Raw genomic sequence first — 13,478 nt, 5'->3', positions numbered from 1 at the left:
TAGGGCATGTTGAGCAACTTGCATTATTTTATTTATATTTTTATTTTTACTAATGGTCTCTGGGCGGCGTAATGAAGAAATTGCATTTCTGACCTCAAGCGGCGCGCCGCAAACCTAGGGTTTGAATAGTGTATATATTTGGGTGAATGTGATTGGCTAGCTTATCCTTCGTAGAGTTGGCCTTTAGCCAAGATTGTTGTTATTTAAACAGGTTTTTTAACCAAGTTTAGGGTCTGCATTCTTGGACAGACAATTCTTGTCAGCATTCTTGGATAGACAACTCTTGTCAGCTTGCCAGCAAGGTCCAGGTAATCAGGAACCTGAGTTATTGATAGACAAGAGAGAGAGAGGGGGAAAAAAAAAGGTATAAAAATGAGGACATATCTCACCTTCTTGCAGTATCAAACACCATCACCATCATCTTTCAAGCAAACACACTCTCTTCATCCAAGATTTCAAGAATGGTCGCTACCAACTCTGTCCTCCCTATTGCTACTCAGGCCAGCACCCACGCCCTTGCTCAGGCAATCGATACCACGACCGAGTCGACATTCAAGTTCCTCTACTTTGGTCTCCACGGCCGTGGCGAATTGATCCGCAACCTGCTCGCCTATGGTGGCGCCAAGTTTGAGGAGCTGTCCCTGGTAAGCTACTTCTCCCCTCGTCCTTTTCCTACTGTAATTCTGAAGTCGTTCTGTTCAAGAGAAAGCTGTAAAATTTCTCATGCTTTTCCTTCCTCCCCTCCCCCTGCTTGATCCGCTAAAACCGTAAATAGGACTGGCCCGCCATGAAGAAGGATACTCCCTTCGGTGTCCTCCCTGTCCTATACGAGACCACATCCGACGGCACTGTCCTCGAGCTCTCCGAGTCCCAGGCGATTGAGCGCCACCTCGCCCGCAAGTTCGATCTCCTCGGCTCCAACTCCTGGGAGAATCATCTCGTCGACCGGTACTACACCTCCATGGAGACCCTCAGCGTCAACTTCTTCAAGGTCCTCTTTGCACCTCTCGAGAAGCGTAACTACGAGGCCGAGGCGTTCTACCGTGATCATTTGCCGCGGTGGATTGCGGCCCATGAGGCCCATTTGGCGAAGAATGGGACGAATGGCCATTATGTAGAGAGTCAGTTCACGTTGGCGGATTTGAAGACGGCGTTGATGGTGGATAGGATCCTGTTGATGGTGCCCAAGGGATTGGAGGAGCGCGTGAGGGGGTTGATCTCGGAGGAGAGGACGCCGGGATTGTGGAAGGTTAAGGAGACGGTGAACGCGCACCCGAGGATTGCGGAGTGGAAGAAGAGTGAGCGGCATGCGCAGATCGATGCTGGTACCAAAGGGTTCTTCAAGTTTTGAGGGGGAGGTGAGATATCACGCTGATAATCTCGAGGCGGAGTAACGCATACGGCCAGTTATAGTGAGTATCAAAATCGATCGCTCAGACGAGGTGAAGAATAAATGACTATATCTGTTGTGGATGATCTGAAGGCCACTGGCAGCATTTATTATTCTACGTTTTCTGTGCTTATATTTTGTGCTTCTTTGACGTCCTTTCATTCTGTCCAAGGAACTCAGTGGTTGTTGTTGGTCTCTTATTTTTTATTATCCTTAATTTTCAATGACCATCGCGATCTGAACAGATCTAATATAGAACATCAGTTGAGGGGGGTTATCGTCAATACAACAGGCTACGGCAAATACATGTGAGAACTGGGCGATGCGAAATGGAATGCACCCAAGACTCAGATGCTTAACGAGCGACATTAAATATATATAATGCTTATTAAGTCAAAGTGACCAGACAGCAAAGGAATGTATAGGAAGTGAGGACATTGAAGAAAAGACAGCGGCGAACAGAACGGGGTCTGAAGGATAGAAGAGGGGGTCCTTTTTCAAAAACTGAACATACCTTGAGAGAGAGGCGTAACAGAAGAACCCTCAGCACCAGCAAATGTGTCGAACGAAAGTGACGCGTAACGGTCGGGTATAGTTCGGGAACGACAAGCCGTGCTTTGGCGTCGAGTGGCCTTCGAAGGTAAGTGGTTTTCTACAAGGAACTGCACAGCAAGCAGATACCCGTTTTTCATGAAGTCATGAAGCGGAGCACTTTTTTCGCGCAGCCTTACACGATGCATCCTTTCGTTTTGAAAACGGAGCGCTCAGTGTAGTTTGGCACCTCCTATTGCGTTCCTGCTTCATGGTCCATAAACTCCAATAGGACCCTGGGCTCGCTCAAATGCTTTTGCGACCTTCGGGAAGCACCCTTCTCACAGATCTTTTCCCTCTTACAGTGAAACACAGCACGCGTTTTTTTTTGTTACACGTGACGAAAAAATCGAGCTACTCACGAATCTGATGCATGCACCCCCTCGATGGCACTTCATTCGTCATCGAAAACATACCATCAAACACAACTCTCTTTCACTCAACTCGCCAATACATTATTATGGATTCATTCACAGAAGACGACATCGTCGGCGCGTACAGTGCAACAATTTCGCCTGTGGTCAAGCTGCAATACAACGGGGCCGTGTACGACAACTCGATCCGCGTCCAGCAAAGTACCGGCAACAAGGACCTTTACGAAGCGGCCAAGGCCCTCGCCAATCTCCCAGAGAACACTGTCGTATCTCTTCTCCGTCTAGATCATCATGGAGATCTTGTGACTAATCCGCAACACTTGAACGACGGAGAACTCTTGGAGATCATAGAGGGATCGCCAGAGGAAGGTATACAGCGCATCATACGATCTCACGTAAAAGGACGTACCAACTGGGTCTCTGTCCAATTGAAGCTAAAGGTCCGTATTACGTTTGATGGCCTGTAGCGAGTGTAGTAGCACGTATGACTGAACTTAAGAGGGCGGACAAGACTCTTGCGGGATCAAGTCGCGAGTCCAAGGCGCAGTCGGTCAAGGGTACACTTGAGTTCCTGCACATTGTCGAAAAGCTGAAGGTAGAAAAGGAATTCATCATATACAAACGGAACACAAATAACTGGTAATTGCTTGGGGGCACTGACCAAACGTATTCTTTGATCTTGCCTATCTCTAGCGCACAAAGAGGACTGGATGGATCAACCACGGGATCAAGCCGGCAGAGTCGATCGCCGACCACATGTACAGGATGAGCATTATGGCTCTCTTGATCGATGAAAAGACTGCCGGCGTCGATAAGAACCGTTGCATTAAGATGACCATTGTTCACGATCTGGCAGAGAGTTTGGTGGTACGTGACACAATGCAGTGCACATTTCGCTATTTCAGTTCGTACCAGACATGATTCAACGATACTGAAACATCATGAACGTAATTAGGGCGACATTACTCCATATGATGGAGTCAGCATCGAGGACAAGCACACACAGGAGAGGGTATGTTTAATACGGAATAGGTTTCTGTGTGAAATGAAAGATATGCTGAGGTATTCACTCTGGATTTCGTTTGGATTCTGATAGAATGCCATGCACCATCTCTGCCACACTTTGCTTGGCTGGTCAGCACAAGCGCAGGAAATCTTTGGGCTGTGGGAGGAATACGAGGCAGCTTCGACACCAGAGGCACTCTTGGTGAAGGACTTTGACAAATTTGAGATGATCACGCAGGCACTCGAATACGAGGAGTGTAAGCCCTTGACGTGGCACTTTTTTATGTTTGGCAATTGGATTGGAATCATCGTAACATGCGACTAACTAATGATGTTGCCTTTTATTGATCTCATAGCCGAGGGTACGACGTTGGAGGACTTCTTTGCAGGGACCCGCGGCAAGTTCAAGCATCCTATGGTCACTGCCTGGGTTAATGAGTTGGAAGCCGAGAGGGCGCAATCGCGCGCGATCAAGTCATAAAGGAGGCGGAGACAGCTCTTTACGTTTACAGCGCCCTTTCATAATAAACTGAGCGCAAATAAAGGCTCCAAGAAGACATGTATTGTACAAGCGGCGCTCATGAGCATAGGATTATATACATAGTGACGTTGATATGGTGTTAATGCCGTAAGGTATTCACTCTCTACTTATCATCGCCGTCGCTCTCGTCGCTCTCGTCGCCATATGAAACCAAGGGTGACTTCGTCGGTGTAGGTTTTGAAGTGAGCGCAGAGGGCAATTTTGGCTGCGGCGTAACGAGAAAGGGATCCACTTGCAGACGGGTGTTCGTTTTCACTGCGGATATCAGGGCACTAACGACCTTGTCCGGTGCTGCCTTAGAAGATGATGTAGGTCCCTTGATGGTGCTGTGAGACCTTACAACAAGCCCCGGCTTGGTGCCTCTCCTGCTGGAAAACAATGCTCCAGACTTAATCTCCTTGAGCCTTTGTTCCATGATCGCCTTCTGTCCAGATCCAAAGTCAATCACCTTGGAGCCCTCGCGATCCTCCACGGACTCGGGTAGGACTTTGAAAGCGAACCCGACACGATCAGCAACAGATTTGCATTCTGCTTCTTCCTTGAGCCGCGCCTTTTTTTCAGTTCTGAACTCTTTGCGGAGCTTTTGTGAGAGGGCATAGGGGTCACTCCATTGCCGGTCATTCAGGCGTTGTAGACGGGTGAGGACGGTCGCCTCTGATTTTGCCTTGAGGGCATCCCGCTGGACATGCTCAAGCCTTGCGAATTTGTCGTTGGCTCTCCGCTCGAATTCCTCGGGCGTGTCGATCTCCAGGGTCTCGTTGTCGGCGGCGTCAAAGTCCTCGACCTTTTTCCTTGCTCCTGCTGTTACGACATACGCTGCATTCTATTCAAGTTTGAGCAGCAAGAAATAGGTGTTAAAATTTCCAGCATTAATTCCTCGTGAACGGGTGCGAAGAAAGCAGAAGGGTGTAGTAGTTGGTTACCTTGGGGTCGGTTTGGATCTCGAACCAGTTGTCGCAGAGGTGGCATTTCATCCGGAAGCTGAGGATCGGTGACGAGTAGTAATTGCCGATCTTCTTCTTTTCGGCATTATATCGTACGCCTAGGTTGATGCAATGCGCGATGTGATATGGGGATGAGTGAGAGTTTATGGCTAAGCAAAAATAGTTCCAAGATCAAAGAGGATTCCGGCTTACCCATCCCGATGGGGTTGTTGCATCCATTGCACCAGATGTTGTAGGGCAGTTCAAAACGGACAATGAGGATTCCTTGGTCCAGCTTCCGTGCTCTGTCGCGAAGGGGGTGTTGTCCGACATAGCTGTTGATGGAACCCTGGTTGAGGGAGCAAACAAGAGGACGTGTCAGCATAGGTCATGGTGGGGTGTCATGCCAGAGAGCTGATCCTGATGGATGAGCGTGATGTCAGCGAGGTACCTTGGAGGGGTCCCAGTCTGGGGGGTAGTACTTGTTGGTTGCCTTGCGGTCCGCCATGGGGTCGACTCGCGACTTGAAGGGGTTTGCTCCTGTGGAGTAGAGGGGGGGAGGGGATGGTCTATGTCGTCTACTGCTGCGGTAATGGTCGTTCTTTATTTTTGCGGGTGAAATAGAGTTCAGCTGAGGGCGGGACAGGCCCCCACCCTGTGTAACAGCCGTTTGACGACGAGTGGATACACATACAAGGCATTGGGGTCTTGTGGTCGCATTTGTCCTCTTTACTGCACCTCTCCTAAGGGTCCTCTTATCTCTCTGCTCCATGCAGATAAAGAGAATGAAGAGCACCCAGCGTAAGCTGGATGACGGAGGTCGTCACCGTATCCCTCTTCTGTTTGTCCCCCCTCCTCCCGCTGCATGCTGCTTGTGGGAACAGATAGTCCATGTCCTCTCTCTTTCTCTCTTTATCGGGTCCCCTTCCCTTCCTCTGGTCCCCGCTTTGGTAGTCCCCAGTCTCTGTGGGGCAAGAATAGCCTGTGGGGCGTCAATTGCATCAAGAGGTTAAAAGTAAGGTTCCAGTCCACCTGCACACTGCACCCCTTGCTGTATGCCTCCTGGATCGTGACTTGCTGCGTTTTGAAATCCCGCAGCCAGTTTCCTGCCTATAAAAGCCTTGTTGATTTGCATTCGCCTCCATTTCCGTTCTTCTTTTTCTTGGTCGTCTTTTCGGTTGGGTGGTCGTTCTTTTTCTTGGTCTTCTCTAACCCTTCACCCGCCAACGCTCCACTCCACCCCATCCCACTCCCCCTCTCCCAACTCCCCACTCCCCACTCCCCACTCCCACTCCCGCCTCATCCAATTGCTCTGCCAAACCCTTGCCCAATCGAAAAGCCTTGCCCTGTGACACGCTGCAAGAATGTGCAACCATCACTTTAACATCCTGAACGGCGAGGATGTAGTTGACTACCAAGAGCCTGAGGTCGATCAGCAGCCATCCCAATCGCTTACCAAGGAAAACTCGTTCGAGGTGCCTGACAAGCGTGCTGACGTCGACGACTCGATCTCCAAGGACCATGATCCGCTCGAGAACGAGCATGAACACACCCCCTTCTACTCCTACTATGCCGAGAAGGCATTGAAGCTGGTACGTTTGTCGCTCATGCCATTGAATGCGTCCATCCACATTTGGAGGATAGTATGCGTGCATCTGTTTGTACGCCTGTGCTTGTGCATCGCTGTTATTGTTTCAGTTCGCGTTCCCTCCCCTCCTGCCGTGAGAAAAACAGCTCGACCTTCCTTATTTCTGTTACGGTTTTGCTCTGTGTTCTGAACTTTCCTCCGCAGGGACCAACTCCGCGAATTAATTTTATTATCCTCCACGCCCACAACTCACATCCTTGTATTTCCTCTCATCTCAACAGGAGGACAACAAGTACCTAGCCCATGAGACCCACACGCCTTCCAAGCCTGTCTCCGGCCTGGCGACTCTTCCCAAGAACACGAAGGCCGCCATGCTCTTTGACAACACGCCCGAGAACCTGCGCAAGCTCGATGCGGATGCTGGCATCATGGACGAGACCAAGGCTGAAGAGAACACCAAGCCAAACTTCGCGCCCAATGACGAGATCACACTCGAGCTCCAGTCGCTCTACACCAACTTTCAGAAGTGTCTTGATCTCCGTGAAAAGTACATGAAGGTCTCATGCCAGCGCGTCGGAGATAACCCCAGCGACAAGGACGACTGGGAGATCTACCCTCCTCCTCCACCTCCTTCCTGGCCCATTACCGAGCATAAGGGTCGAGTGACTGACGGACCTGATAGCATCGGTAGCGATTTCATCCACGAGGAGGCTAAGATCCCTGGATCCTGCGACTATGTCTTTGAGATGGACGACACTGGTATCTATCAGGTACGGCGATTTCTTTTTCCATTATTTGTCAGCTATGTGCAGAGAAAATCTTGTTAATTTCAATTTGTTCGATCTTCCAAACACAGGTGTTCGCGAACCAGGAGGACTTTGAGAAGAAGCAGCCCATTGTTCAGGTGCCAACTCCTAAGGAATACTTTGTCGACCTCGATTTCGTCCTCTCGGTCATCTCGGACGGCCCTACTAAGAGCTTCGCATTCAGACGTCTCAAGTACCTCGAGAGCAAATGGAACATGTACATTCTCCTAAACGAGTACGAGGAGTTGGCTGAGGCCAAGCGTGTGCCTCATCGTGATTTCTACAACGTGCGTAAGGTCGACACTCACGTTCATCATAGTTCCTGTATGAACCAGAAGCATTTACTCCGCTTCATCAAGTCAAAGATGCGCAAGACCCCGAAAGACGTGGTCATTTTCCGTGACGGCAAGGACCTAACCCTCGAGGAGGTGTTCAAGAGTTTGAACCTGACAGCGTACGACCTCAGCATCGATACCATGGATATGCACGTAAGTTCTTTTAGTTGACTTGCATACAGTATGTTTCATGGGTTTTATTGCTCGCTTTACTGATGTCCGTATAACCTTGTTGTTTTCTGCATTGCATAGGCCCATAAAGATTCATTCCACCGTTTCGACAAATTCAACTTGAAGTACAACCCAATCGGCGAGTCGCGTCTCCGTGAAATCTTTATGAAGACAGATAACAAGATCAAGGGCCGCTACTTGGCTGACATCACCAAGGAGGTCATCTCAGATTTGGAGCAGAGCAAGTACCAGATGGCCGAGTACCGTATCTCGATCTACGGCCGCAGCGAGTCCGAGTGGGACAAGTTGGCCGACTGGGTGGTCGACAACAAGCTGTTCTCGCCCAACGTTAGATGGTTGATCCAGGTGCCTCGTCTCTACAATGTCTATAAGGCGACCAACTCGGCCGAGAACTTTGAGCAGGTGATCGTGAACATCTTCAAGCCCTTGTTCGAGGTGTCGAAGGACCCAACAAGCCATCCCAACTTACACATCTTCCTTCAGCGCGTCATCGGATTCGACTCTGTGGACGACGAATCCAAGGCCGAGCGTCGTATTTACAAGAAGTACCCGTACCCTCGTGCGTGGAACACGGCGATGAATCCTCCTTACAGCTACTATATTTACTACATGTTTGCCAACATGACGAGTCTCAACCGCTTCCGCCAGAAGCGCGGCTTTAGTAAGGAATCCAAAGCAAAGCATATGACGTTCTACATGTTCTTCATGATATGAACTGTGAGATTAACATCAAAGTTTTTATCCGCATCCTCTACTAGACACATTTGTGTTAAGACCCCACTGTGGCGAAGCCGGTGACACGGACCATTTGACCTCAGCCTTCCTGACTTCGTTCGGTATCTCTCACGGAATCCTCCTTCGAAAGGTCCCGGCTTTGCAGTATCTGTTCTACCTGACCCAGATGGGTATTGCCATGTCACCATTGTCCAACAACGCCCTGTTTCTCGACTATGAGAGAAACCCGTTCCCGGTATTCTTCCATCGTGGACTCAATGTTAGTTTGAGTACAGATGATCCTCTGCAGTTCCACTTTACCAAGGAGCCGCTTATCGAGGAGTACAGCGTTGCTGCTCAGGTGAGATATCTTATCCAAACTGTACATTTTGTATAGCTGTTTCATTTGTCCCTGCCGCATTTACAAAATTGACTGACATGGTCGATTGATCCTTGTGCTCCATTCATAGATCTGGAAGCTGTCAGGGGCAGACATGTGCGAGATCTCGCGCAACTCCGTCCGCCATTCTGGTTTTGAGAACAAGGTCAAGAAACACTGGATCGGCAAGAAATGGTACCTTCCCGGTGTCCAGGGCAACGATATGGAGAAGACCAACGTCCCCAACATCCGGGTCGCCTTCCGGTACGAGACCCTGCGTGAGGAGCTCGATATGCTCCAGCGATACTCCCAGCTGGCGCACCCGCCGACGTTCACAACCTCGAACCACGATCTGAGCAAGCGCATGGCATCAACTGTGCCCTCGCCTGCGATGTTTGCGCATAATATCAACAGTGCCTATGGTGGTTCGCTAATGATGCCAAATTCGCCTTTTGCGCTCAGTCCACAGAGCACTTTGGGCTTTGGAGCAGGCGATGTTAGTGATATGAACTTGGTTCAGACCCATCCCCATTTGCCGAACACGTCGATCGAGACAGTGCTCGAGAAAGGTGGGGTGCACCATACGAATGTAATGACGGTCGCTCATCAACTGGGTATGCTGTCCGTCGTGGCCGGAGTCTCGGAGATGGCGGAGCGTGCGGCTGCCAAGAAGCGAGAGAGGCTTCGTCTGGCTGCGGAGCAAAAGATTGACGAGAAGGATGAACAGAAGGGCGATGCTTAATTATATGGATAGTTGGATAATAGACAACAAAGCCATCGATTGTAAAAAAAAAGTGAAAAGCGGTCGGCATGTTTTGTTCAGTAGACTTTCAGTTTGTGTTATCTGTTGTACACTATGTGCCCGGTATTCTCAATGCGGGTTGTTGTTGTTGTTGTTAAAGGATGCGCGCAAAAGATTTGTATTATTACACACAAATTGTATTATTACAGACAAGAAAAAAAAAAGTAATATTGGTTGAAATCTACAATATATGAAAGAAACTGCAGGAAGCAGGGTCATTATGCGTCTTCAGGGTTGCGCGAGCTACGGGAGTAAGGGCTGAACAGACTGTTGTTGTTCTGGTTGTCATCCATCGCCTGGGGATGTCGTCGATCAAAGGTGTTGAGAGAGGAGACATTTCCTGTAGAAACAATCGAGCCAACAGCCTCTGAGTGTCCCTCCTGAGGGGCCCTGATCTCGAACACCTGCGCTGATGGGATGGTCGCGATCCTAGGCGAGATCGGCAAGACCCTGGATGACATGTGTTGCGTAGAACTGGAATCATGGTATCGAGTCTGATCCAGGAGTGTCTGCTTGGTTCGAGGCGAGTATTCGAGGTCCTGTCCATATCCATCCCGGCCGCTGCTGGATCTATGTCCTAATGAAGACGACGACGCCGAAGAAGACCTATGCCCGATTGATGGTGGACCGACAATCATGGTACCTTGGGCAGGAATTGAGGTCTCATCGATGAGCCCATGATCCACGCTGAAGTTGGTCAAGGTGGGCGAGGACAATACCGAGTACTGGGACGAGGATTTTGGTCTGCTCCGGGTATTTGTCTTTGGTCGGTTCACCAGAAGAGGCGCAAGAATTACTGGGGGTGGTCCGCCACTGATACCCGGCAAAGCTGTTGATGGCTGGCTTGGCGGTTGTGGTGGAGGATGTGAACCGCCTCCGATCTGCTGGAATGGCCCCTGGTTTGCGGTTCCGTTGTTCGGGAATCCCTGATTACTGGGGTCTTGGAATCCTTGTCCGCCACCGCCCTGATGTGCTCCGCCTTGGTTAGCAACGCCCTGATGATCTCCATGTCCGCCCTGATGTGCCTGTCCCTGGTCTGAGAGACCCTGGTGGCCCCCATGGCCACCTTGATGCGCCTGTCCCTGGTCAGCGAAAGCTTGATGATCTCCATGTCCGCCCTGGTGAGCCTGGCCTTGAGAGGGGTCGTGGTGATGGTGGTGGTACTCATGGTATCCATCGCCTGAGTGTCCCATATGGTCCATTTGATGCATTTGATGATCGCCGCCTTGATAGTACATGGGCTCGAGTTCGTGGTTTTTGTGATGCGCGTGATGGTAGGTCGCGGTGGTGGACACCAAGGGCTTGGGGGACGGTTCGATAGGCAGATGGTCAAACAGGTCATCTTGACCCAGTGCCTGATGTCTTTTTCGGCGACGAGTGCCCTTTATGATTAAGACGGTGATGACAATACCAATAGCGATCACGCCTACAGACGCGATACCGATTACTACAGTCCGGTTTAGACCGCCGTTACCTCCGTCTATTGGAGAGGCCGTGGGACTGGCACCCAACCCGAGAATGGATGTGGATTGGGTTGAGGTAGAGGTGCCCACGGGTAGGTTTGAAGAATACGATGATTGAGTGGTTATTGGTAAAGGCACGGTATTGGTTGTAACGGGTCTTGTGGTGGTGGACACAGGATTAGTCGTTGTTCTTGCTGCTGTTGTTGTTGTTGTTGATGTTGCTGGTTGAGAGGTTGTAGTTGTTGTGGTCCAAGTCGTAATGGTGGTCCAAGTCGTGGAGGTGGTCCAAATCGTGGAGGTGGTCCAAATCGTAGTGGTGGTCGTTGGAGACGTTGTAGACGAGGACAAGGTGGTGGTGGGGCAAGTTTCGCCACCACACCAACTCGTGGTGGAGGAAGGAGCCGTCGGTCGCGGTAGGATAATAATATCCATTGAGGATGTAATGTGAGGTGTGAGCAGGATGTGTTACGCTGTCGGCCGAGCGGATGAAAATACTAGAATAGTATTGCCAATGCGGATAAAGAGAAGAACCGGGGATAAGGACGGGGAGGAGTGTGAAGAGGAGACAAGAGTCAGAAAAGGCACGGCGAGCGACGGCAAGAAATATGCAATACGAGGAGCAGAAAAAAGAGATTAGATCAAAGGCCCTTTTGAGGGGCTGGGGGTGTAAGAGCTTGATTGAAGTAAGCATCAGGGGTCCATCCTCAAGGAGCAGCCGGCGGGCAGCAAATGTGTCCTCTTTATTCGAGGCACAAACGTGTTTGACTCTGGTGATGCAGTGTCCCAGCAGTTCAGCAGTGTATATTGTATGTAAAGTATGTACTCTGTGCGTCGGACTTTCTTATCTTGTTTTTTGGATGCTCGCTGCGGCACAGCGTCAACCACGCCCTAGACCGCTCTAGACCGCAACCGGCCAGCTTCCCTTGCTCCATCGTCTTTTCACGAAAGGGAAAAAAAGAATAAGGAGGGTGGCAGTGTTCTGAAGATACAAAAGACACTTGACCCAATCTTCCCGTTCGAGTGGCTGAACTCCATTTTTCGACTCTTTGCTTATGCGCAAGAAGAAAAAAAGGGGAGGGAGGGAAGAGGGAGGGAGGGAAGAGGAAGGGACCGCACTGAATGCGTTCTTCCAGGCTGATGAATAGCCGACCACCAAGTGGACGTAAAGTACGATGCAAAGGCGCAATTACATCTCTATCCATGACTCTCACAATGGACTTGACCGGAGTCCTATTGTAGCATGCACAGCTTCGGACCCTGAAACCTTCTTTCCATACAGGAAAGTGACGTGGGATACTCAAAAGGTCTCACAGACTGGTCCCCGATTACTATCCTGCTTCAAACACTCTGTTGTGATCACAGTTGTCGAGCACACCCCGGACTGTGGTCAATGATCTCATGTATGCGGGCTCATCTGGCATATTTCCGACAATACATATCTTTTCTCCGTAGAGGTAGCTATGCATACAATACGCTCCAGCTGCTCTATCCAATGATTTCCTCATTCTTGTGGATTTTAAAGAACTCTGAAAGTCGGGCCTCTTGTCCTAGTTCAATGGCGTCCATCATGCTGTGAGAATAGTGAAGAAAGGCTAGAAAAAGAGTATCGATCATTGACCTTTAACTGGATGAGTGTTGTAAATTGCTGTATGTGAATAAACAAGAGACTGAAGAAATTAGCCTTTTCCGCCGCACCAAGGGGGGTCGCAATGTTTCCCGAGCCCACGTGCTGCTGCGGCCAGTTGTATAGTGCAGGCGAAGAGCATCGAAGCAACCTATGCAGGCAGAAAAAGGGGATGAGCATCAGAACCCGTTTGGCCAGCCCGCTTTGGCTGCGACCAACCGTAACTATTTGTCTCTCATTAGCGAAATAGTGCTTTGACTACAACTGCGACTGTGTACATGCGGCGCTAAGAGGGTAGCACCAACGTTCTGAAACGGCGTCTGAGATTACAAATGGTGGACTCCTGGCACCTGCATGCGTGTTCTTTCCTTAGGGTTTTAGATGACACCGTCAAGAACTGTGCCCTGGATAGACTACTTTGGCACACTCCCGGCTTCTATCTTTCCTGTGTGTCCCCACTTCTAAATTTTCCACGTTTCTTACATATTCAACATCCGCAACTTCCACGGATTTGTCTTGATAGGTCCTAGCTAGATACGGCCCTTTGAAAACGCGCCCAGGTTTCCCTCCTACTTCTACTGCGGACGAAACAAACACCCTTCTAAGAGATGTTGTATTAAATCCTCACGCCTTCATCCTAACACCAAAACAGTTTCCAAAAACGATTTTCTTGACTACAAGGCGTACGCGCGCGTTGCCGCCAGCATCTACAGTCCCTATATTCTCAAGCACCTAATCAACACGAAGTATT

At 49.9% G+C, this 13,478-nt stretch overlaps 5 protein-coding genes across 5 annotated transcripts; 3 read left to right on the top strand and 2 right to left on the bottom strand.

The window, feature by feature from the left end:
- Positions 1-412: 412 nt before the first annotated feature.
- Positions 413-1,351, top strand: BC939DRAFT_492979 (uncharacterized protein; the record flags this gene model as incomplete). The annotated part of the gene is made up of 2 exons (XM_051559543.1): positions 413-644; positions 776-1,351. The coding sequence occupies exons 1-2, from the start codon at positions 462-464 to the stop codon at positions 1,349-1,351; spliced, it is 759 nt and encodes a 252-aa protein (XP_051412272.1). The 5' UTR covers positions 413-461.
- A 1,488-nt stretch (positions 1,352-2,839) lies between these two features.
- On the top strand, positions 2,840-3,841 carry BC939DRAFT_397062 (HD domain-containing protein; the record flags this gene model as incomplete). Its single annotated transcript, XM_051552331.1, has 5 exons — positions 2,840-2,950; positions 3,049-3,222; positions 3,311-3,367; positions 3,452-3,617; positions 3,717-3,841. 5 exons carry the CDS (start codon positions 2,840-2,842, stop codon positions 3,839-3,841), a joined length of 633 nt encoding a protein of 210 aa, XP_051412271.1.
- A 622-nt stretch (positions 3,842-4,463) lies between these two features.
- On the bottom strand, positions 4,464-5,332 carry BC939DRAFT_380925 (CWC16 protein; the record flags this gene model as incomplete). The annotated part of the gene is made up of 4 exons (XM_051551750.1): positions 4,464-4,724; positions 4,825-4,943; positions 5,038-5,173; positions 5,276-5,332. Coding segments are annotated over 4 exons (573 nt in total), but the record flags the coding sequence as incomplete, so codon positions are not given.
- A 1,508-nt stretch (positions 5,333-6,840) lies between these two features.
- BC939DRAFT_397099 (AMP deaminase) lies at positions 6,841-9,580 on the top strand (the record flags this gene model as incomplete). The annotated part of the gene is made up of 5 exons (XM_051552334.1): positions 6,841-7,182; positions 7,269-7,706; positions 7,806-8,406; positions 8,504-8,820; positions 8,930-9,580. 5 exons carry the CDS (start codon positions 6,841-6,843, stop codon positions 9,578-9,580), a joined length of 2,349 nt encoding a protein of 782 aa, XP_051412269.1.
- A 278-nt stretch (positions 9,581-9,858) lies between these two features.
- BC939DRAFT_503144 (uncharacterized protein) lies at positions 9,859-11,535 on the bottom strand (the record flags this gene model as incomplete). Its single annotated transcript, XM_051560371.1, has 1 exon — positions 9,859-11,535. The coding sequence occupies one exon, from the start codon at positions 11,533-11,535 to the stop codon at positions 9,859-9,861; it is 1,677 nt and encodes a 558-aa protein (XP_051412268.1).
- Positions 11,536-13,478: the final 1,943 nt, after the last annotated feature.

Source organism: Gamsiella multidivaricata, assembly GCF_025024155.1.
Source record: "Gamsiella multidivaricata strain RSA 2152 chromosome Unknown BC939scaffold_32, whole genome shotgun sequence".
NCBI lineage: Eukaryota > Fungi > Mortierellomycota > Mortierellomycetes > Mortierellales > Mortierellaceae > Gamsiella > Gamsiella multidivaricata.
This window is presented reverse-complemented; position numbering and strand designations above follow the sequence as displayed.